Here is a 24,688-nt window from a genome sequence, read left to right on the forward strand (position 1 = left end):
TTATTTTTTTGATATTTTATTTTTTTGATATTTTTTTATATTTTTATTTTTTTTAAATATTTTTATTTTTTTATAAGTTTTTATTTTTTTATATATTTTTATTTTTTTTTATATTTTTATTTTTTTTTTATTTTTTTTTTATATTTTTATTTTTTTTATATTTTTATTTTTTTATATTTTTATTTTTTTATTATTTTTATTTTTTTTTATTTTTATTTTTTTTTTATTTTTATTTTTTTTTATTTTTATTTTTTTTATATTTTTATTTTTTTTTAATTTTTTTTTTATTTTAATTTTTTTGTATATTTTTATATTTTAATTTTTTTGTATATTTTTATATTTTTATTTTTTTTGATTATTTTTATATTTTTATTTTTTTTTGATTATTTTTATATTTTTATTTTTTTGTATATTTTTATATTTTTATTTTTTTGTATATTTTTATATTTTAATTTTTTTGTATATTTTTATATTTTTATTTTTTTGTATATTTTTATATTTTTATTTTTTTTGAATATTTTTATATTTTTATTTTTTAGTATATTTTTATATTTTTATTTTTTTGTATATTTTTATATTTTTATTTTTTTGTATATTTTTATTTTTTTGTATATTTTTATATTTTTATTTTTTTGTATATTTTTATTTTTCTGTATATTTTTATATTTTTATTTTTTTGTATATTTTTATATTTTTATTTTTTTGTATATTTTTATATTTTGATTTTTCTGTATATTTTTATATTTTTATTTTTTTGTATAATTTTATATTTTAATTTTTTTGTTTATTTTTATATTTTAATTTTTTTGTTTATTTTTATATTTTAATTTTTTTGTATATTTTTATATTTTAATTTTTTTGTATATTTTTATATTTTAATTTTTTTGTATATTTTTATATTTTAAATTTTTTGTACATTTTTATATTTTAATTTTTTTTTGTATATTTTTATATTTTAATTTTTTTTGTATATTTTTATATTTTTATTTTTTAAATTTTATTAATTATTATAAATTATTAATTTAATTTTATTTTTTTATATTTTTATTATTTATTATATTTTTATTTTTTTAAATATTTTTAATTTTTTTTATATTTTTTTGTTTTTATATTTTTATTTTTTTTATATATTTTTAATTTTTTTATATATTTTTAATTCTTTTATATATTTTTAATTCTTTTATATATTTTTAATTTTTTTATATATTTTTAATTTTTTTTTTATAAATTAAATCTATTTTATATTTTTTTTAATATTTAAATTTTTTTTTTAAATTATTTTTTAAGCATATTTTATTATTTTTTTTATATATTTTTAATTTTCATTTATGTTTTTAATTTTTTTATTTTTTAAATTTTTTTATATTTTAAATTTTTTTTATATTTTTGATTTTTTTATATTTTTAATTTTTTTATATGTTTAAGATTTTTTTATAGTTTAAATTTTTTTTTTATATTTTTATTTTTTTATATTTTTACATTTTTAATTTTTTTTTCATATTTTTAATTCTTTTTTATATTTTTAATTTTTTATATTTTTAATATATTTTTTATTTTTTAATTTTTTAACCTTTTTTCTTTTTTTTATTATTTTTTTTAAGATTTTATTTAATTTGTTTAATTTTTTATTTTTTAAATTTTTTTATATTTTTGATTTTTTTATATTTTTAATTTTTTTATATGTTTAAGATTTTTTTATAGTTTAATTTTTTTTTAATATTTTTATTTTTTTATATTTTTAATTTTTTTTACATTTTTAATTTTTTTTTCATATTTTTAATTTTTTATATTTTTAATATTTTTTTTATATTTTAATTTTTTAACCTTTTTTCTTTTTTTTATTATTTTTTTTAGTTTTTATTTAATTTGTTTAATTTTTAATTAATTTTTGTTTTTATTTATTTTTTTTTAGTTTTTATTTTATTATTTTAGTTTTTATTTAATTTCTTTAGTTTTTATTTATTTTGTTTAGTTTTTATAGAATTTTTTTAGTTTTAATTTAATTTTTTTAGTTTTATTTTTTTTTTTTTAGTTTTTATTTAATTTTTTTTAGTTTTCATTTAATTTTTTCAGTTTTTATTTAATTTTTTTGAATTTTTTGGTTTTTTTTAAATTCTTTTTTTTTAGGTTTTATCAATTTTGCAAATAACAATACCGTTATCCTTTTTCCTTTTTCCTTTTCGCTATTTGCTTTTTCCTTTTTCCTTATTTAGTTTTTCCATTATGCCTTACACCTTATGCCTTTTGTCTTATACCTTTTGCTTTGTTCCATATTTCATACCTTATGATCCATATTTCATATCCAATGTTCCATATTCCATTTCCACTCTTTTTACTCCAACGATCCGATTCTCAGTGAATCTTCTTGAGTCTATCGAATCAAATTCGATTAGAAAAAGACATTTGTTCGCCTCTGAAGAAAATCAAATAAGGATCGAAACGTTGAAATTAATACCAGTTGTTTTCACTTCATAAATTCAGGACTGGTTATCGATAAAGAAAGCCTTTAAAAAATCAACCAAAATATTCGTTGCACATTCCACATTATGAATTCAATATTTCATGTTCCGTATGAGACAATTTTCTATTAATGGTAAAAATGGATTAGACTAGACTACTAAAGGATTCCGTAATATACCATATTCCACATTATGTACATGGGATACGTATCCCATACTGCATTCTTCATTCTATATTTCATACTTTTTTCATACATTCCACTTGAAAATTGTTCCCTATCCTTTGACGTTTCTCAAATAACAATTCTTTTAACTTCAACAAATTCAGTGACGAGTTACAGATTAAAAAAAAAAAGAAAATAAATAGTTAGGTAGTAGAGTTGATGTGAACACTTGAAACAGATTTCGAATGTTGAATCGTTCCATGTTGAGATCCGGCACCTATCCATACCTAATGAGTAGCTTTCCGTAGGTAGTGTTCCTGTTTGCGGAGATCCGAACAGACCGAAGATGTAACGGGGGAAAATGGATAATTTCAATTTAATTAGAGAGGCGGGCGATCCGGTGAAAACGCTACAGCTAGTATTAGTTTTTTTTTTTCTTTAGACAGGATAGGACAACGGGGATAACACTGCAACAAATCAAGATATAACGGTCGCCAAACGGGTAGATTTTTGTTTTTTGGTAAACAGGAACAGGTTGAACGGTTGGTAAAATTCAGAACAAAGCGACGGAATTGAACTGCAAACTTCGGGAGGAGTAAATTCGCGGAGCTCATACGGCAAGACATCGATGTATGTACGGAGTAATTTGGTGCTGGTGGGCTGTTGCGAGTGTACTGTACATTGATTCGGCAGAAATGTGGGTGGTCAAACCACTTCCTGGCTTTTTTGTGGTTTATGTACAGATTAACCTTCGTTAGAAAATCCTTTTAAGGTTCTGTGCAATTTAAAACTAAATCTCAATTGAGATCGACGTAAGTTCAAGATCATTTGATTGAATATACAGTTTAAATCAAAACAAAACACAAAACAAGCAAAATGAATTAAAGCACAAGCGACTATATATCATTCTATTCAACTGAATCATAAAGTTTAAATTGACAATTTTCATCAGTTTCGATTGACCACATGGATCAATCAACCTAGACGGGAGAAACGAAGCTAAATGTGGCTAACCCAGAGAATCGCAAAAAGCTGTCCTGTAAGCTGATCGAATTCTCTCTATAAACATGCAATTGAAAAAAAGCTTCTTTTTTCTGTTTTCCAGCAAGTCCAAGGAACAAAGACGTCCATGTGAAAGTGTATCTATACGCGACAACCTGTTGTTATCTGGATTTTAAATCATTCAATCTTCTATCCTCCCACTCCCACTCAAAGGATACGAGGGAGATGATAAAGCAGGGAAAATACTCTCTTCTATATTGTCAATTAAAATTTATATGACACCCCAGGGATGGATAGATGTATCAATCCGACCGGAGGTGAATTAAATTTCAACCAAACATCGGTCGTCTCTTCTGACAGGTTTTTTTATTTCTCCATTGGAAAAATTCCATCGTTTGTGGTTGCTATTTTTGGTGTTGTGCTGATGTGGTTGGCGACTGGATTGCATCCAGGATGATTCCAAACAATCTGTTCAAAATGCTGAGTTAATTCACCGTCTGAAAATTTACAAATGCAACCAGAAACTTTTTCCTTCTTCTCGGCCAAACCAAGTACAGGTATGCAACTGGTGGATATCCTGAATGCAAACTTCCGTGTCGCTAACCACATCCTATCGCCATGACAGTGTGTTCCGTGTGGGTGCAGAAAAGCCACAATCTCGTTAAAACGCATCACAAACACTCAAACTCCGAGGGGGCATGCTTTCCATTTCCCCCCGGATCGAAAACTCCAACGCGGGGTCTTTCCTGAGCAAGCACACAAACCGTTCGAAATCATTTTTCCCCGGCCATCATCCGTTGGTTCCAGGCATCAAGAGGCACAAATCAACCTACCACCTACATTGCCATTACGAATGTGCGACTCAATCCGGCTCGGGAAAATTTCAAACAACATGCCGAAAATAACTAGCACCGGAAATCGAAAGCCGGAAAACGGATGATGGCCGTCCAATAACTGGGAAACGTCGCGTCGACCCGGTTTCGGTACTTCAGATGCAATCAAAAACACATCAACAGCAAAACGCGCGCACTTGTTCCAAAACGAGCACATTGACACATCCAAAATTTTGCTAGAAGCCAAACCGATAAAAAAAACCCGACGACGACGCTCACCTGCTTCGGTTTAGTGCCGTCGTTCGCTGTTCCTCCCGTTCCTGCACCATGTACTGGTCCGCTTCCGGTGCGTCCTCGTAGTCGGATTCGCCTTCCGATTTGGCTTTGGCCGCCGCTTCCTGTTTCTCCTTGAGGGCCTGGTCCAGATTGTGGACGCCGACCAGCAGCGAGTAGTCCATGATCTTGAACGACTCCAGCACCCGGCAGTCCCGCTGGATGGTTTTGATGAGCGCGTTGCAGGTGTCCGCCTCCAGGAAGATTCCGTTGGGGTGGTGCTCCATAAAGTCCAGATCCTTGTAGGTGGGCGACGGTTTCGTGCGCTCCGCTTTGTTGGCCTGCAAGGAAGCGATAAAAAGATTTGTTTTAGAAACAACAATTTTCATGAATAAGGAACATTTCAATTAACAATATACACGTAAGAACTCTGAAAATTTTTCGCAATAGTTGCAAACGGAAGTCACCCTATGTATGTCCTTAAAAGTCAAGGTATGAAAAACCCACCACTAGATGGCAGTATTTTCAGAGGCTTAAAGACGATGGATCCAAGGATAGGTATGTACCTGACAAAGAATTCTCCTCAGCTACAGGGTCAACGATCGGCATCAGATTCGCCATTATCCTCAGTTATAGTGCTATTTAGTGGTCAAGCATCAGAAACCCGAAAATGCTAGCTCTCCAGGTAAAAATATACCCATACACCTTAGCGGCAGTGATCACTGTTTATCAACGCTAGCTCCAATACAACCCCATTCTGAGTTCGTTTCGTTTTAACATCAAGGGTTTCCCTACATTTCGGAAGGAGCACTACACTTCAAGTCCAAAGTCTTACCAAGGCCGTTCCGAGGGATTGAAACTATCGCGACTACAACTGGAGCAGGCCTATTAGGTCACCCAAAATAACAAAATAATCCTACAACCGGTAGTCAGTCTACATTTCAAGGCGTCACTGAGGATCCGTTGTCTCAACCAAGTCAAGTTTGTCAACATACCCTATTAACAGTGGCATTGAACCAACTGACAACAACGTGTTGCAATCAGCCAAACTGTCAACGAGTACTTCTCCGATCAACATGAGCTTTCGAGCTGTATTCGACAAATCGACGACGAGCATCGAAGGCGCATTGTTGAGTGACGGACTACGCCGGATTTTTCAAGAAATATGTAGGAGGTAGTATGAGTACGATATCCCCGTGTACACGACCCGAAAGTGGAATAAGTGAATTCTTGGCTAGCCTTATCGTTAACTAACCCAAATCCACCTTAAGGGCTTCTTAAGGAAGCTTTTGAAAGCTCAAAGTATTATCGAAGCAGACTCACACTGACTTTTTACAGCTCTGCTCATTATCGACAGTTGAAAGATCTGTCCTCTACTATAACGACTTCGGTCTTTCTACATAATGCTCCAGGGCAAGAGCTTGTCGGGATCGATCGATTATCGCTAGACGCTTCAACTTCGATGATTCTCGACTAAGAGCCACTCTACCCCGGAGTAATACCGCGCTGGTGAAATACTCCTCTATTTGCAATGTCCTTAACGGAGAATATAATGTCTTGTACCCACAGCTTCGACCGTATTAAACGAAAGACTGTACAAAGCCCTTGAAGAGGCTAAGTAGACATTTTAAACAAGATATTTGAACGGACAACGGCGTGTCAATGGGTTTTGAGAGGTCCCGCAGAGATACCTCTAGAGGGGTTGCCACCTTTCGGAGATCCACGCACGTAACGGTTATGTGCTTCGGTTATGTAGAAAAATTTCTAGAGGAGGAAGGCATCAAATAGGAAGGACAAGCTAAGGTTGACAGACTTTGGAAGGACTTGAAGAGGACAACAAAGAAGAACACCTATGTCAGATTAAAACTACCTCACGTCAACGGTGGGTTTTCGATTTGATTCGACCCGCTAATTCAGTAAAACATTAATACCTTATCTCATGGGAACATGAGGTTAGGAAAAGGGTTATTTACTGTCAGAGAATGCCATTGGATTAATAGCTCATGGACCTGGGTTGAAATGGAAAAAGCTTAATCGGTCGTCGAGTCGGGAATCATTGGGCTTGAACAACAAGAAGCTTCCTGGATCACGTGCTATTGGAAGGTCACCGGGCCGGAAATGTATTTAAAGAGGGAAGCAGCTCGAGAATCCTTAGGAAAATCGTAGGACCGAGAAGTCAGGTCACCGGACAGGTGCCCTACACAGTGATCGTACCGGGAGGCCAAATGAAGGCTCCGAACTAGAAATGTATTGGGAGATGATCGAATCGAGAATTCATTAGAAGATCTATGGACCGGAAAACCATTATGAGTTCTAGGGCCGAAGCTAGTCATAAAACCGAGAAGCCATTGAAAGGTCGGCGAATCTAGGATCTCTTAGGAGGTCGAAGAACCAGGAAGCCATTCAAAGGTCGTCGAGTCGGAAATCTCGTAATATTTAGGCCTGAAATCACTGGAGGGTTGGATCGGAAATCCATTGCAATGTTCGCGAACTGGGAAGCCATTGAAAGGTCGTCCAGAAGAGGATGCTTTGAAATTCGATAATCCATTGGAAGGTCGTGTGCTAGGCTTTGGAAGATCTCTTGACAGGCGCCAAGTAAAGTTTTCAAACCGGGAAGCCATTGTAAGGGAAGGTTATCGAGTAAGAAACCTATTTGAAAGTAGAGCCAGGCGCCGGAAATCTATTACCTAGTAGACGATTTTTGTTTCGGGAATTCGATGACTTGGGGATCTACTAGAAGGTCATCGAGCTGAGATCGTTGTTACGGGAAGGTTGTAGGAGCAGAGTCACTCGAAACTTCTCAGACAAATATCATGCAACGCCGTCGAAGCGACAATTTGAAGGTCATCAAAACGGAAGCAAATGGATGGTCGTCGAACCGAAGGGGTCGTCTCTGAGGGTCACTGGGTCGTCATGGCCAAGGACGGCTCAAGGGAATCGTAAGAAGGCCGTCGAGATGAAAGCGATGATGAAGAACTGTGAACAACGTGTGATAAGGAGGAGTATTGGCATTCGTCTTCCATACGGTCCTTGTGATAAGTTTTAACCTACTGGAGGGTCAGAAAAACTGGAAGCTACGCGAAGAAACTTCCAGGGAGTAAGACCAAGGTCAAGACCAAGCTTCGGACGGATCCTGAGGCGCGACTCAAAAGAGACTCCCAAACTCCTGGCAGTCGAAAATAACTCTATCTCGCTTCTCCTACCGCCAGAATCGCTAAGATCGTCAGTCACTCTTTGCTCCCTCAGAGAATCTCTGCACTCCCTTGGAGAGCTCACTTTGCGTGTGATCAGAGATGCCAATGAGCCTGATTTTTCAGCATTTGCCTGATTTTGCGAGGCGCAGCCTGACAACCTGATAAGCCATTGGATTTCCCTGATTTTTAAAGTAATTCTTGCGAATGTGATGAAAAATGGATTGTAAGAAACTTCATTAGGTACCATTATTGCTGAAGTGAAAATGTGGATCGCCGACCCAAAAAAAAAGGTCATCACTTTGAGCAAAATTTCCGTTACTTTGACTGATTTTTATTGGGCCAGCCCTTGATTTAAAAAAAAATATTGGCAACCCTGCATGTGACGTTTCGAATTGCGAAATTACGGAATGTCAAATGTCTGTAAGACTGGAAACCTGAAAAAATGTCTGGCAAAAGCCCAAAAAGTTTATAAGATCCAGACAAAATCTGGAAAGTTGATATCACTGACTGGCAGTCGAAAACAACTCTATCTCATATCTCCTTACGCCAGAATCGCTCAGAGCGCCAGTCACTCTTTCCTTCTTAGAGGATCTCTGCACTCCCTCACTCACAGAGCTCACTTTGCGTTTTACCAGAGATGCCAATGAGCCTGTTTTTTTCAGTATTTGCCTGATTTTGCGAGGCTCATCCTGACAACCTGACAAACCATTGGATTTCCCTGATTTTTGAAATTAATTTTTGTGAATGTAATGAAAAATGGGTTGTAAGAAACTGCGTTGCGTCCAATATAGGAATTTTCTTACTTCAATTAGCTCACAGCTGACTGGCTGATGAGGTGGCTGTGCGGAGATATGAGCAGAACAAATTGTACACCCAGGCAAATTCTTATTATAATTTTCATAAGATGCGTCTTATGAACCACTTTTTAGTGTGCAAAATTGGTTTTTATAAAAGTCTTATGAAATTCTTTCAATTTTCATAGGAACATCTTATGAAAAACAGAAGAAACGACATTGCGAAAATAAAATGAACACATTCATTCCTTCAATTTTTTATCGTCAGCCGAATCTGCTTAATTGGGCAACTTTACTCAACAAATTAATCATCGAGGACACATTTTATCTGAGGGAAATCTCTTACTTACCAAAATTTACAAGCGTTCTCCTAGAGAGGTATTCTATTTTCAGAGCAGTGAGAGGCAAAAAGAACTCTCTAGGAGCATTCCATCATTCCATTGAAGCACATGGTCACTCTTCTCATTCTTTCTTGCCACTTAAAAGTGGGAACCGATTTAAGCTCCGTGGGCAGTGGGTTGCCAATGTGCCTGATTTTTCAGTATTTGCTTGATTTTTTTAGGCCATGATTTTTTTTTGCATGATTTAGTAATTTTCTTGAACAAATTTATGACTCAATAACCCAAATGACGTTCATTTTTAACTCTAATCTGTCATAGATTGTCAATATGACGCTATTGCTAGTTTGGAGGCTTGTAACTTTCTTCAGGCGCATCCAAATGACAAAAATTCTTTTGGAATCTCCCATGAATTCATGAATGCCCTGACAAAAAGAAACACCATTTAGGGATCTGGAGTGTTAATTTAACATTCTTCACCTTAAATCGCTGTATCCCGCTTGTTTCTCAACCGTCAAATCGTACATGATTTATAGATTTATAAACCTTGTAACGTAACGCAACGTAACGTTTTTATGTTATTCAAGATCGAAGAAAAACATCTTCAAAACATGCTCAGGAAAAAGGCTCTAGATCACTTATAAATTGTCAAAAAAATCACTTAAATAGTGCCTAAGATTTTTTCCATTTTTTTTCTTCAAGATTATGGTCACAACAAAGTTTTTTTTCATTCGATCAACCACCATATTTGTTTTCAGTCACTGCAAAAAAAAAATGTGAACAGAGGATGGCAAAGTTGAAGTAATTTTACACATTTTTCTATCATCAGAGTGTCAAAATACGAAACCCTGTTGTTTGGCGATTTTTCAAAGATAGAAGATTTTTTAAACTATTTGTCAATCTGCATTTCTCTTATTATTCTTACGTCTCAATTTACTCTGCACATACCTACTTAGAAAAAAATCCAGTTTGGAATTAACGAAAGGTCGACTGGATAATTTGATGCGATTTTTATTCGGCAGTTCAGTCAATAAATTTCGAAAACGATTTTCGATTATTCCAACGTTTCTATGTTGTTTAGCATCATCTTCAGGGAATTAATCGGATCGTATCACGTAAAATTTGAATGCTTATTGTCTACTTATTTTCCCTATTTTTTCCTATTGTTTTTTGTGTTGCAGTTTAAATTTTTAAATTTTTATAAATTCTTACGATTCACAAGGTCTGATCGAAGCGGTATAATTTTTTTTTAAACTGCAACACAAAAAAACAATAGGAAATATATTGGATCATAAGTTTTACATAAACATTCAAATTTTACGTGATACGATCCGATTGATTCCCTGAAGATGATGCTAAACAGCATCGAAACGTTGGAATAATTGAAAAATCTTTTTCGAAATTTATTGATTGAACTGCCGAATATAAATGCAGTATTTTTGCAGTTAAATTATATTCATATGAAAGGTTATTTCATACTAATCCTAGTGAAGTAATAGTATTTGCGCTGCGTTAGTTCACAAAAATATGATAGACGGACTAGTAACTGTATTTATCGAATATACAAGTTGCCTATGCACTACACTATATGAGACTTTGAACTCAATTTGTGATCTTAATTTTGTTTTTAAAATGCAAATTTCAAATCTGATCAAGCATTTTCCATGAGCATTTATAGTCTATGAATAAGTTCTTAGGACATGTGTGCTCGAAAACGTAGAGCGATTTTCCGTTTTTCTTACTTCTTATTTTTTTCAAAATTTGGTTGATGGACACCTAGTTCATGTACATCAATCCTTTTGTTATTACTGATTCTATCGTATTAGAATTGGCATTTTAATTTCGTTTCAAACTTTTTTATCTCCTTTTTTCATGAGAACATTATTCATAAGAAATAGTAAATTTTACATAATTAAATATTTTTCTCAATTTTGGAAATTGTTTGTAGTTAGTGTCTAATAAATCATCGAGCTAAATCGATAGATACCTATAAATAGTGGTTCAGAACCCAAAATTTATTATATTACTAAGATCGAAAGCTGAACATTTTTTTAAGAAAAAACAGTAAAAAGTCAACAGTTCGGCTTTTTTAATCAAGCCTGATTTATCCTGATTTTTATATTCATGGTTCCCTGAATTTTGGGGAAAAAATTGTTGACAACCCTGTCCGTGGATGTTTGCTCTCAAATGACGAAGCCTGGTCAAGACGGAATACTCAATTTGGTGATGCTCGTCGTATGGAAAACTTCATCATGAAGAAAAATGCATTAGTTTTGCGCATAAAGCATGGATCACGCAAAATCTGGACGCGTTAAAACGGGTCTATCTCAGAGCTATTGTAACGAAAAAAAAAGTTTTATAATCAAAATGTAGGGTTTTTATTGCACTTCAAAGGAAAAATAAGAAAAAAAATATTTCGATGTTTTTTTGATAAAATTTTGAACTTTTCGTCTAGAACCACTCATCAACGTTTGGACACCCTATTCACTGACCTCAGCGGCCATTTTGTTCCACAATCTCTTCATCTCTGTTGCTTCCCGAGTCGTCCTACCATTCTTCTTCATCTTCTGTTTGACAATTGCCCAAAATTTTTCGATAGGGCGGAATTGAGGGCAGTTGAGTGGGTTGATGTCCTTTTCGACAAAATCCACCCGTTGGCCGAATACCACTATAGTACCCCCTAGCTGTAGTGGCAGCATGCCAAATCTGGCGAAAACTTTACTGGTCTTTTGTGAGATCTATTGTACGAAAAAAAAAACATTTTTTAAGGCACTCCTCCTTGTACATTTCGGAGTCCATTTTTCACAAAAACCGGGGTTTTTCGTCCGCAGCTGCAAATACCTCGCCAGATCAAACTCTTTCTTGCCAACTTATCGGCAAAAACGAATTTGAACTTGGCGGGGACATCACCCCGACCAGCGCAGTGCACCACTACAGTGGCTTTATAAAATTTTTGGCCAGGAAACTGCCCAAAATCCATCTTCACGTACGTTTCGTCATCCATGAGGATGCATCCGTCGTACTTCGTTGGAATCTTGTTGTATAACTTCCTGGCACGTCCTTTGGCTACTAAATTCTGCTTCAATGTCCGGTTTGGTTGCTTACTGGCCCGATAGGATCGTATTCCTTCGCGGAGACTAATCCTTCTGACGGTGTACCGGTCGACGTTGAATTTCTTGGCGATGTCGTAGTCCGACTACCCTGTGTTTGCCTTGATCGTTCTCAACACCTTCAAATGCAGTTTCTGATTCTTAGGTCCACTATAACGCTTGGTATGAACCTGCCGATCGATAGTATGCATCTCACGGAAACGTGTGAGAACGCAGCACACGGTTGATTTGAGCATTTTTGACGATTTCGGTTTTTAACGGTGAGTGTCCAAAATTTATTTTCATCTCGCGGCTTCCATCACGTGTAACTTTTTTGGAACAAAACGAATCGTAATGAAATTTTCAGCACTGATAGAGGAAACATTTCCGAACAAAGTACTGTCAAAACATTCCAGATCCAACAACTAGAAAGCAATGGTATGATAAATAGTGCGTCCAGATTCATGGTGATCCATGCTTTAGAAAGCCTCGAGAAGATTAAGCATTTTATGGTTTGTTTGGTTTTATCGGAAATTTTTGATTTTTTATAAAGAAAGATTCATAGCTAATTCCTATACATATTTAGAACGACCTCAGTTTTGATCCAGTAACTGTACCGTTCATAATTCTTTAGAAATGAGAAGCAAGCGTACTGTCATTTCGACTATGAATTTCCGTAACTTTTTACTCTGATAATCTTTTTTGCTCTAACTATCACAATCTAGATTTTTAAATAAATTATCTTTTCCTGCACCGATGGCATCCAGATTATAATTCATAATTCGTATTTTATGAAATCCCAATATATCAAATTATTGGTACCCCTCATACTGTCTTATTTTTATAACATAGAGATCCTTTCAATACTCGAGCTTTCCACGAAGGCTTTCAAAAACCATCAATTGAAATTTTAATTTCTAAACTTACTATTGACACAAGTTTACTAGAAGGTCCAGTTCTAAACATCGGACAAGCTTTGCATACAAAGAGCACAAATTTTGATACACTTTCAATCAGCACGATTTTCGAATCCCGAATTTCGCAATCGAAATGAAGTCTCGAGCTTGCAAGGAAATTTTGTGCACAAATTGTATCCGCTAACCGGTTGTGTCCACAACAAATTATTCCGTCCGTGTATGTTTACTGTCGACACGCGCGTTTTTCGATAAAAATAAAAATTTCCAAATATGTAACAGTGATTGACACCTTCTTCCTTCCCGAGACTTACCTTCCGCTTGTACGTCGATCCCTTCAGATCGTACTTCAAATGCATTTTCACGTACGATGGCAGCAGATTGTTCATGGCCACCAGCCGGACGTTTTTGCTATTGCACTGGTAGCAGTAGAGCCCGAAAAACTTCGGCAACAGCGTCCGGGGGTTCTGGTTCAGATTCATGTAGTATCTGAGAGGAGAAAAATCGGGAAAAAATTCGGTGAGATGTGATACGAGCGATATGCCTAATAAAGGTGAAAAGATGGGGTGTGTAGGCGTGTTTACCCTTCGGGGCGATTCGTCAAAATCAAATTAGCACCCGGCCCGGGCGCCGCGGTGAGAATTACAGTAACAGAAAAAATACCTACCCTGGTAACAGTTTTTGCAAAAATTCACCCTCCTTGTGCTGTACAGTCTTGATGATGAACTCGTCGTCATCGGTTAGATAGAAAATCGAACCGGAGGCGCCGGGATTCGAGAGCTCCCGTAGTGGAGCTGAACACATTGACATCTAAAAGGAAGAAAAGGGAAAAAATTAGCTTCATTGAATTTTTTGTTGCTACTGCTGGTGGTCAGCCAGAAAACTTACCATAAAATCGTCCGGCTGAATCCCGAACAGATCCCTAAAATACCTAAACGCTATTGGAGCATAGATTTTGAACTTGAACTCGCTAAAGTGGTGGGCGGGAGTCATGCTGGAACCCTCCGGGGGAAATGATATCGTTTCCAGCTCCCAGAAGTCCATCATCAGCAGATCTCGTCGGGGTTTCGATGCCAGGCTGCCCACGGTATGTTGGATGCCCAGCTGGATCGAACCCATGATTTGGGTGGTTTGGATTTTTTTGTAGGTAATCTCGCCGCCCTCGCCCACCCTCCGGTGACCGATTTTGCGTTCCTTGTCCGATTTTGGCCGCCCGGGCCGGCCGACCAGTGCCGCATCTCCGGACATCTGCAAAAGGAAAGGAACAAAAAACAACGGTTAAACTACCAGAAATCAACAAATATAATTAACAAACGAATGTACATTTAGAATGGTCCGCTTTCTAAATTTGGACAACGGCATTCCATCACGAGCAAATCTGAAGGATACACGGAAATCTGTCTTTCGGAAAAAGGCACTCTCGACAGGTGAATATTTTATTACCCTTTCAGAGGGGCTGGGTATCGTTTGCATTTTCTTTTAAATAAAGCAAACTATTTTGGTACACTTTAATCTGACATGTGATGGAAAAACAAAATCAAAGTTTGAAACACTTGAAACACCATGTTTTTGTTTTTTATTGAGTCCTTAGCATAAAAACAGATTACTACAAGTTATATTCCCTTAACATTTAAATGCCTCTAGTATGATTACTAAACTTGAACAATTGTGATGTCATCCAAAGTCTAAATTTCACAATTCCAAGCCGAGGCCGAAGATAATCTCAAGATTCAAGATTCAAGATTCAAGATTCAAGATTCAAGAAAGTGGAAAAAGAAAGAAAGGAAATTTTCCCCAGAAACGGACAAGACACGACGCGACAGTGCAGTGGAGGCGCTAAGAGTCCAATTACTTTCGGCTTCCGTTTCCACCTTTTAGTGCTGATTTGAAAGCTTAAAGCATTTTAAGGTTACGAATAAATTTTTTCAAAGACTTTGTTATTCAAGATTCTCCATCAATTTCTCTCACAACTCAAAAATTTCTGAAAAGAAAGAACTTTAAAAAATTTAAAACTATTGAAAATTTTTGATTTTTAGGAAAAACTGGTAAAGTTGGGTTGTCTAAAAAATATTAAATGTAATTTTAAACTCTGTTGTGGTATGAGCCTACTTGGTTGAATGATTCAACTGAATCAAAGCAATCGAAAAATTCCTTTTAATTCAACCACGGTAAATTTACCGTGGTTGAATTAAAAGGAATCTTTCGATTGCTTTGATTCAGTAATTTTAAAATAAAAAAAAACTAATAATCGAAACATCTTGAGTACCTTACCTACATAAAAATTTAAATAAAAACCTAAGCACTAAAAAAAAGTTTTGAGGATTCGGAATATTTAAAAATCTATCTACTAATCTTAAAAATAAGGTGTAAAAATCTTTGCAAAATTATCAAATATCGCGGAAATCACAAAAAAAAAATGTTCATTTGAAAATCAAATTAAAAACCGAAAGTTTTCAAGGTTCCCAAATTCTCGAGAAACCGCAGAATCAATTTTTAAAAATAAATTTTTTTTTAACCCTAATCCGCTCTTAAGTGTCAATATGACACTATTGGAAGTTTGGGGACTTGTAACTTTATTCGGAAAAATAGCTCTCTAATCAGACCTTGAGTGTCAATTTAACACTCCTCGCTTAGAACCGCTTATGACTATTGTTTCTCAACCGATGTTTACAAAATTTATAGTTTTGTAAACCTCGAAATGTTACTCAAATAGTTTTCTTAGAAATTTTCCATCTATTTTCAATTATTTTATTTTTAAATATGTTATTGAATTTTTTTTAATGTTTAATTTTTTTAAATTTTGTGTCTTTTTTTTTAATTTTTCTTAAACATTTCTTTCTTTTTATTGTATTGTTTTGTTTTTTTTTTTAATTTTTTTTTCTATTCTTTTTTTATAATTTTGATTAAATTTTTTAGTTAATTTTTTTATTCGTTTTTTTATATTTTTTTTTATTCATTATTCTTATTTTATTTTGTTTATTCGATTTTTTATTTCATTTTTTATTTGATTTTTCATTTTATTTTTTTCTTTTTTTTTATTTTATTTGATATTTAATTTTAAGTATTTTATTTAATTTTTTATTTTTTTATTTAAAATTTATTTTTTAAGTTTTTATTTTTTATTTTTTTTTTTATTTTTTTTTATTTTTTTCATTTTTTTTTTATTTTTTTTTCATTTTTTTTTTATTTTTTTTTAATTTTTTTTCAATTTTTTTTATTTGTTATAAATTTTGTAAATTTGTTTTTAAATTTTTAATTTTTTTTTTTATTTTATTTATTTTTTTTTCAATTTTTGGTTTTTTTTTATTGTTTTATTTTTTAATTTTTTTTAATTTTTTTTTATTTTTTTATCTTGTTTTAATTTCTTTTGAATTTTTTTTCTTTTTTTTTCTTTTTTTTTCTTTTTTTTTTCTTTTTTTTTCTTTTTTTTTCATTTTTTTTTCTTTTTTTTTCTTTTTTAAATTTTTTTTTCTTTTTTTTTAATTTTTTTTTATTTTTTTAAATTTTATTATTTTTTATTTACTACTAGCTGATCCCATACGAACTCCGTTTCGCTATAAACTTGGAATATGTCATGAACAGATTGTATGAAAGTCAATTGCCGAAAATTTTCCAGATGCACTTCCAAATTCATTATCGTCTGCTACTAAATTTGAAATCAGAAAACAATTGACCTTGCCAAAAAACCCCCGTGTATAAATTTTTACTCGATCGTTCCATAACAACACTATAATAATAGTTAAACCCCTTTCGGTGGCCTCTTATACAATCTTTGATATTTGAAATTGATTGCCCTTCCCTCAAAACTCCCGTGTGAAAATTTTCAAAGCAATCCATTGCATAATAACGTCAAAAACAGTGAAAAATTAGTTAATATGGATGACCCCTTTCGTCGACCCCTGGCAAAACATTTGACATCTGAAATCGATTGCCCGTCCCCGAAAACTGCCGTGTGCAAATTTGCAGCACAATCGGATGTCAAACAACGACGATGTTGCAAAAATATTGTAAGGTTAATATGGACGACCCCCTTTGCCGGCCCCTTAAACTGAATCGAATACCTGAAATCCATTGCTCATCTCTCAAAACCCTCGTGTACCAATTTGCGTCTGAATCCGATGTATAATAACGACAATATTGCATCAACAGTGAATAGTTTACATGGACGACCCCTTTGGCCGACCCCTGATTTTAGTTTGGATAAATGAAATCTGTTGTTTGTCCCTAATAACTCCTATGTGCAAATTTTCATCCCAATCCGATGTATAAAATCGACAATATCACTAAAATACTGAAAATTTAATATGGACGACCCCTTTTGCCGGCCCCTTACACTAAATTGGATACCTCAAATCGATTGCACGTCACTCAAAACTATCGTGTACCAATTTTCATCTGAATACGATGTAAAATAACGTCAATATCGCAAAAACAGCGAACAATTAATATGGACGACCCCTTTGGCTGACCCCTTACACAAAATTTGACACCTGAAATCGATTGCTCGTCTTTCAACACACTCATATGCAAATTTTCAACACAATCCGACGAAAAATAACGTGAATATCGTGAAAACAATATTTGTCTTTTATGGACGACCCCCTTCAGAAGGGGTCATCCAAAAATCTGAAAACATTTTTCATCCTTCCTGGCCCTAATGAGTATCCATGCCAAATTTCAGCTCTCTAGCTCTTAAGACGGCTGAGTCTATAGAGGACAAACAAACAAACAAACAAACAAACATACAGAAATTGCTTTTTATATATATAGATTTTTTTCCATTTTTTCATTTTTTCACTTTTTATAAATTTTGTATTTTTTTTATTTTTTTATTTTGTTGTTTTTTTTTAATTTTGTTATTTTTTTAAATTTTGTTATTTTTTTAATTTTGTTATTTTTTTTTAAATTTTGTTATTTTTATTAAATTTTTTTTAATTTTTTTTTAATTTTGTTATTTTTTTCAAATTTTGTTATATTTTTAAATTTTGTTGTTTTTTTTAATTTTGTTATTTTTTTAAAATTTTGTTATTTTTTTAAAATTTTGTTAATTTTTTTAAATTTTTTTTTAATTGCGTTATTTTTTTGAATTTTTTTTTAAATTTCTTTAAATTTTTTTAATATTTTTTCAAATTTGTTTTAAATTTTATTCTTTGTTCTATTTTTTCTATCCTTTTTCTTTTTTTTTCTATTTTTTTCTGTTTTTCTAATTTTTTCCTATTTTTGTCTTTTTTTTCTATATTTTTTCTATTTTTTTCTAATTTTTTTTCAATTTTTTTTCTATTTCTTTTTTCTATTTCTTTTTTCTATTTTTTTCTAATTTTTTCTATTATTTTCTATTTTTTCTATTTTTTTCTGTTTTTTTTCAATTTTTTTCTATTTTTTTTTCTAATTTTTTCAATTTTTTCAATTTTTTTTCTTTTTTTTCTATTTTTTTTCTATTTATTCTAGTTTTTCTATTTATTCTATTTTTTCAATTTGTTCTATTTTACTATTTATTCTATTTTTTCTATTTATCTATTTATTCTATTTTTTTCTATTTATTCTTTTTTTTTCTATTCATTGTATTTTTTTCTATTTATTGTATTTTTTCTATTTATTGTATTTTTTTCTATTTATTGTATTTTTTTCTATTTTTTCTATTTTTTTTCTATTTTTTTCTATTTTTTCCTTTTTTCATCTATTTTTTTCATTTTTTCATCTATTTTTTTCCTTTTGTCATCTATTTTTTTCCTTTTTTATCTATTTTTTTCCTTTTTTATCTATTTTTTCCTTTTTTTATCTATTTTTTTCCTTTTTTTATCTATTTTTATTCTATTTTTGATCTATTTTGATTCTATTTTATTCTATTTTTTTCTATTAGGGTTCCGTCTAGAACTATCCCTAGATACTTGAAGTTTGTAACCTTTTCTACAGTTTTTTTTGGAATAGTTTGAGATTGCTGATAAGTTTGGTTTTTTCCTGAGAGGGTGAAAGTTCATGTTCTTTGTTTAAGAAAGATTGAGGGTAAGGAGGTTAGCTAAAAATATTTATGAAGAACTTTTAAACCTTCTTCCATGTTGTTTACAACAACATAAGGACAGGCTTCAGGATAAAATAACGCTGTATCATCAGCAAATAGACGAGGTATATTACGTAGCTGTTATTTGCTAAGATCGTTTATGTATAGAAAGAACAGCTAAGATCCTATATTGCTGCCTTGTGGGATACCAACTTCAAAGCTTTCTAGAGAGCACATCGCCTCACCTAAAATGACAAATTGTTCCCTGTTGGCCAAGTAGCTGCCTATAAGATCGTCGACTAGGCCTCTCATGCCATAACACTCTATTTTTTTTTCAGTAATATATCAAGGGGGTCGAAGAGGTTTTGTAATTTTGTCATTTTTGCCTTTTTGTCATTTTTGTCATTTTTATAATGATTGTCATTTTTGTCATTTCAGTTATTTTTGCCTTTTATGTCATTTATGTCATTTTTGTAATTTTTAGAGTCGAGAAATAGTCCACCCACGATATTTTGGCATCTATATTTTTTTTTTAAATACAGAATCCAGCAATTCGCATATGACTGTAAGCGTACTTGATCCAGATTTAACTTCATATTCAAGATAGCAGAAAACTTTACATCGAGTGTATCTCCAGACTTAAATATTGGGATAACTCTAGCTGTTTTGAGACATTTCGGGCAGATTAAAGTTTCTTAAATCTGGTTGAAGCATTCCGAGAGAATTTTTGCGAAACATATGCTATGATGTTCTAGCACCTGTGATGAAATATTGTCAGGGCCAATGCTTTTTTTGTTGTTATTTAACGATTAGGTGAGTATGTGAGCTTCATTCACTGACGCAGGCCGTAAAAGAAATCCGATTAATATATATTTATTTAATTTTTGGCTTTTTGGCGAGTTGTGAAAATTCATAATATATTTGTGCGTGTTGAAACTTGAGTCTATGGTTATGTTTTTAGTGAGAAATTTTCCGATACTGTTAAAATAATTGTTAAAGGGCTGGCATACTTCATTTTGGTTTTCTATAAAGGAACTACCAGCTCTAAGGTTAATTTCAGATTTGGTTTGTGATCTTCCGAGTATTAATTTGACCTTTTTTTCATAATTTTGAAACTGGCGTTTCGTAGTAGAATCTTTTACATTTTCTTTTGTGAAGCTCTACTTTTTCGGAAATGTGTCTTAGCATTTCTTTTAAATGTAGATATTCTGGATTTTTTTGAGTCCTCATTATCTTAAAAATTATGTTTTATTCAGATAAGGGGCCAAAGATCAAAAGATTCATTGCCTTTAATTTTAACAGTTTTTTGCAGCAGTCAGCATTATCTACGACATTCCCCCTTATTCTGCGCCGCGCGTGAAGTGACGATAGTCTAGTCACCTTAGTCACCCGATTCCAGTAGTCACTTTAGGTGAGATACGTCTTTTAGAATGAACTTTTTGAGTTCATTCTAAATCTTATCCTAATCTAGTAGTCAGCTGGGAATGAACTCACGTGACTCCGACTCGACTCGACTATCGTCACCTCACGCGCGGCGCAGAATAAGGGGGATTAATCCCTCTTGAAGAAAAAAAAAAGTGAGAAATGAAATTTGAGCGGGCTTTTGGAATCATTAAAACACTAAATACTGCTTGAATTTCAGACTTCTGAGACTCCCATTTTTTTCAAATCCATAAGATATCTCAAAACATTGAGCAAGTGAGCCTATTACAAAATCTGATACATGAAATGATACCTCGTAATCGGAACCAGAAATTATAACGACATCGCTATCAGATAGCTGAATGATTTCTAGTGGCTCCAGAGAGTAAACGAAAAATACGTAGAATTAATCAAAAATCAGTTTAAGGTAAATCGGTTAGTTAAAATAATTGCCGTTGAAAATCCGCTATGATAAAAAGTAAATTCGAGTTATACGAAAAAAGTACCATAATTTCTTTTATTTTTATTGTACAATACCTTGTACCTTATAATTATTTTTTTTATTTCTACTTATTAAAGACTTTCAGTAAGTGAAATACATAACTCAACCAAACCAGCAGAATTGCTTTCCTACTGTTTAATCTAGAGTTCTTATCAAGCCAGAACGAGTCAACAACTAAAAATGAACTGAGCGAACGAGAATTATGAATTCTTCTAGCGATAGCATGGGAAAGATAATAAAACTGTTGATGTATGTAGGTATATGCAAAGCTAGCTGATTTCTTACGCTACTTATGTCATGTATGATTGCTCCCCGGGTTCTGTGGTTTCAAGCACATACTTATAAGCCTACATCGTTCCGCAGCAGATGTTGTGGTTTTGCAAACTTTCAACTCTGTGTGTGAATTTGAATGAGGAGGAAATTGCCTCACGTCCTGGAATAAACGAAGGCCAGTGTAAGGTTCTTGCGGAACTTTTGATGTACAAATCTTCAAATGGTATTAACGTTCCAAGTAAGTTTCGCTAAATTTATATTTCAACCTAGAGTTTTTTTTACTTTTGATTACAAAAGTTAGTTGATAGCGAAACTGATTTCAATTCTGAAATCTATTTTTAAGTAGAATGGATCGATGGATGAAGCTATTTTAAAGAGAGATGTCGCCACCAGCGTGTAGAGCTGTCAAACCTCATGTCAAAGAAAACGACCTGCGTAACATTTCATATGGGCGAAACCAGCAGTTGGATCTAATCGAGAAAAACGTATTTGAGATTTCCGAACATTTTAGAAATACCTATTAAAAATCAAGCACTATTTCTTTAAAAACTTATGCTCATTATTTGATTATTGGTCATTGAATATAAAAAATGGTGCATTTTTTCAGTAAGTTTTTGATATTTGAAGGGTTTGCCCAATCTAGTTTTTTTTTTATTTCAGTTGTATCTGGAGGATTTCCTCATATGATCGTTTGCTTTTTATCGATTTTGCAAATGCATACTACATTTGTTCCTACTCGAAAAACTAATAATATGCCATTTTACCGTGAGGATATGTACGTTAAAAAAGATAGCCCATCTTATGTGTTTATGTTATAAATTATTAATTTGGAATAATAGAATCTTAGTGCTTATAATTTAATTAACTAGCCCTTAATGACAAAAAAATTCATTTAAAGATTCTTATACTTTGTTAACTATATTCATAATTCCAATACGACCAACCCAAAAATCTGTCTTTTTATTGTACCGCCATCTGTTAGCAGCAATCAGTTTGTTTGAAAATGCGACAGATGGCATTGCTTTTTCCCTCTATCGGTAGAATAATTCAGAAGGCCCTTAAATTAATCCATTGTGGAATCATCATCAAGACTTCAACACCCAGTTTCCACATCTCTGATCGGATAGTTCTTCTATATTGATCTCGAATATAGCTACAGAGATTTTTCTCAATTTCTCTTCAACTAAATAGACTTCGCCAGGAGACATATGGACCAGACAACGTGTCGTCATAGTTTGGAACCGGCTCCGGTACAGCCTGAATTTGAAGCGAATTTGTGCCGCACTACTTTAGCCAGCTAGACACGTGTCCGGCTCGACTTTGACTAGAGGTATAGTTTGAGTCAACAAAGTGTCAGCTTTTTTCGAGGTGCAATCCTGCAATAACAAACAAATCACTGCGAAGAATCGCGATTGTGAGCTTTTTCATTGCACGTTTTCTCTCGTTTATTCATGGGAGAACTTGGTGGGTCAGCAGCTGAATTAGATTGCATTTACGGTTTTCGGATACATCGAATAAATTTGTTTAAAAACAAATGTAAGTCGAAATCAATAGTTAGTCATGAAAAAAATAGTGAAGAAAATTCATTAAAGTAATCAACTTTTCGCACAATCAAAACCATCAACTTAACTGTTGTTGATCTACGTTCTATTCAAGGTAGGCTAACGGGAAGCCTGTTGAGAAATTAGAAAATGTTGGCTGCTGATGTTGGCAAGAATCCTTTGATGTTCCCTAGAGTGATGCTTAAACTGAATGAGCTAGCTAGTGCTGGTGATGTAGTTTCTCATATTCCGGTTCCGGGTAAAAGTTGAATTGTGCTTGAAAGTTGATCCATCTCTAGCTTGAAATATTTCTTCGGAATGAACCGGTTTCCGGATTGGGAACAATAAGTGTTGGGGTGCTGGGTACCTTCCGTGGACTGTATTTCCGATTCCAGTGGTGGGGGGGTCTTGGGTTTGGGTTCCTTGAAGATCGATGGATTCCTTCGGCGATTGTTGTGACTTCTTGGGTGGGTAATTAAACTCCGATTTGCAGGTAAGTACAATTTATTCACAACACATTGAGTTTTGGGCACAATTTATTTACACAGCAATTTTTAGGGAAAATCAACACTTTAATCAAACATTTATTCTAACTACGACATTAATTTAACTACAAGACTACAAAACATCTATGCCAATGGCGGGTTTTCTTAAGACTAAATTATACAATATTACAAATGGAGAAATTGGTAAGAGACAAACATATAAGCACAAAAGGTGCATTTTTCTTCGATCTCCTCAGTTAGGTGCATCGATCAGCTGCTTCATTAGAGATGCTGACAGTTGGTTATCTTGTTCTCTATCAATCCGTCCATCTTCATTCAAGGCTCAGAGACGTAGGAAGGGTCCTTGATTAGTTTCACTAGTAATCCAACAATAAGCAATTTAATACTTTGAGTCCATGGTGGAATGATGATAATTTACAATTGCCCTCGAATAAATTCAATTTTAAATCGTTAATTTTCTTGGTATAACGCTCAAATTAAGAATACTTTCAGCAGTTGCAACAACTCTTCTGACTTTAAGTGAAAGCTTCAAACCAAAACCGTTTAAAAAGTTCATTATCTACTTGATAATTTCCATGAGCTCTCTGGAGCCATAACTCATGATTTTTTACGCCAAGAGCATGATAAGTTGTAGAACAAATTGCACAAATACTCAAACTGAATTTCGATATCTCCAGTCCTTATTTAAAACTTTTTTTTTCGTCTCATAAAAATGCTTCTAGTTCATCTATGGGTTCATGCATCGTTCTAGCTTTGGAGCTTGAAATAACACGCTGTCAAAAATGCAAAAGCCGGCGAGTTGCAAAACTTTTCCAAAAGGTATGATGAAAATAAGAAAAGAGAAGCCAAGTATCTCCATTCTCTCCTAAACTGAAAAAAAAAAAACGTTCTCTGCCACTCGAGGTATAAAATGGTATATATATATATAATCAGTGTCAAAAAATAAGCGCCCTCGGAGAAAAATTTCAAAACGAAATTTTAGATTTTTTTTGTATTTTTTCAGAAAAAGTTGATTCCAATTCAAGTTGTGATAATTTGATACTGGTTGATTTAACTCTAACATGGAATGGCAAACATTGAGATATAGCATGAAAATAAGTAGATAGTTTTCAGTTTTTGAAGTTGTTAATTTAGTAAGATTGCGTCATTTATTTCGATTTTATTCGACCATCAACATAAGCTAGCTATCAACTGAAAGTTTTGGGTAAACTTCAGAATATGTTTCTCAAAATTATGCTAGTTTTATACCAGCAGAGCCAATGTAGGGATAGAACATTCTGTCCGATTATAATCTCTCTCTCCAACAAAGCTTCATCGAAGTTTTGTCCCAGCTTCGTATTTAAGAAGTTTCTCTTCAAAGAAAAAAAAGAGTAGATACTCTCCGCC

The 24,688-nt window shown here is 32.9% G+C and overlaps 1 protein-coding gene across 18 annotated transcripts in view; it reads right to left on the bottom strand.

Moving 5' to 3' along the window:
* The window catches only part of LOC129744938 (phosphatidylinositol 4-phosphate 5-kinase type-1 beta), a 166,496-nt gene that overhangs the window by 61,580 nt on the left and 80,228 nt on the right, over positions 1-24,688 (bottom strand). For 16 of the 18 annotated variants that reach the window (XM_055737724.1, XM_055737721.1, XM_055737720.1 and 13 more), the window contains 5 exons: positions 13,949-14,308; positions 13,728-13,870; positions 13,375-13,549; positions 4,738-5,072; positions 2,911-2,940 (listed from right to left, as the gene is read on the bottom strand). In XM_055737724.1, coding sequence (XP_055593699.1) covers positions 2,911-2,940; positions 4,738-5,072; positions 13,375-13,549; positions 13,728-13,870; positions 13,949-14,308 — 1,043 coding nt within the window. The remainder of the gene's footprint in view (positions 1-2,910; positions 2,941-4,737; positions 5,073-13,374; positions 13,550-13,727; positions 13,871-13,948; positions 14,309-24,688) is intronic. The other 2 variants (XM_055737713.1, XM_055737716.1) reach the window with 1 other exon arrangement.

The sequence above is a fragment of the Uranotaenia lowii genome, chromosome 2, assembly GCF_029784155.1.
Source record: "Uranotaenia lowii strain MFRU-FL chromosome 2, ASM2978415v1, whole genome shotgun sequence".
NCBI lineage: Eukaryota > Metazoa > Arthropoda > Insecta > Diptera > Culicidae > Uranotaenia > Uranotaenia lowii.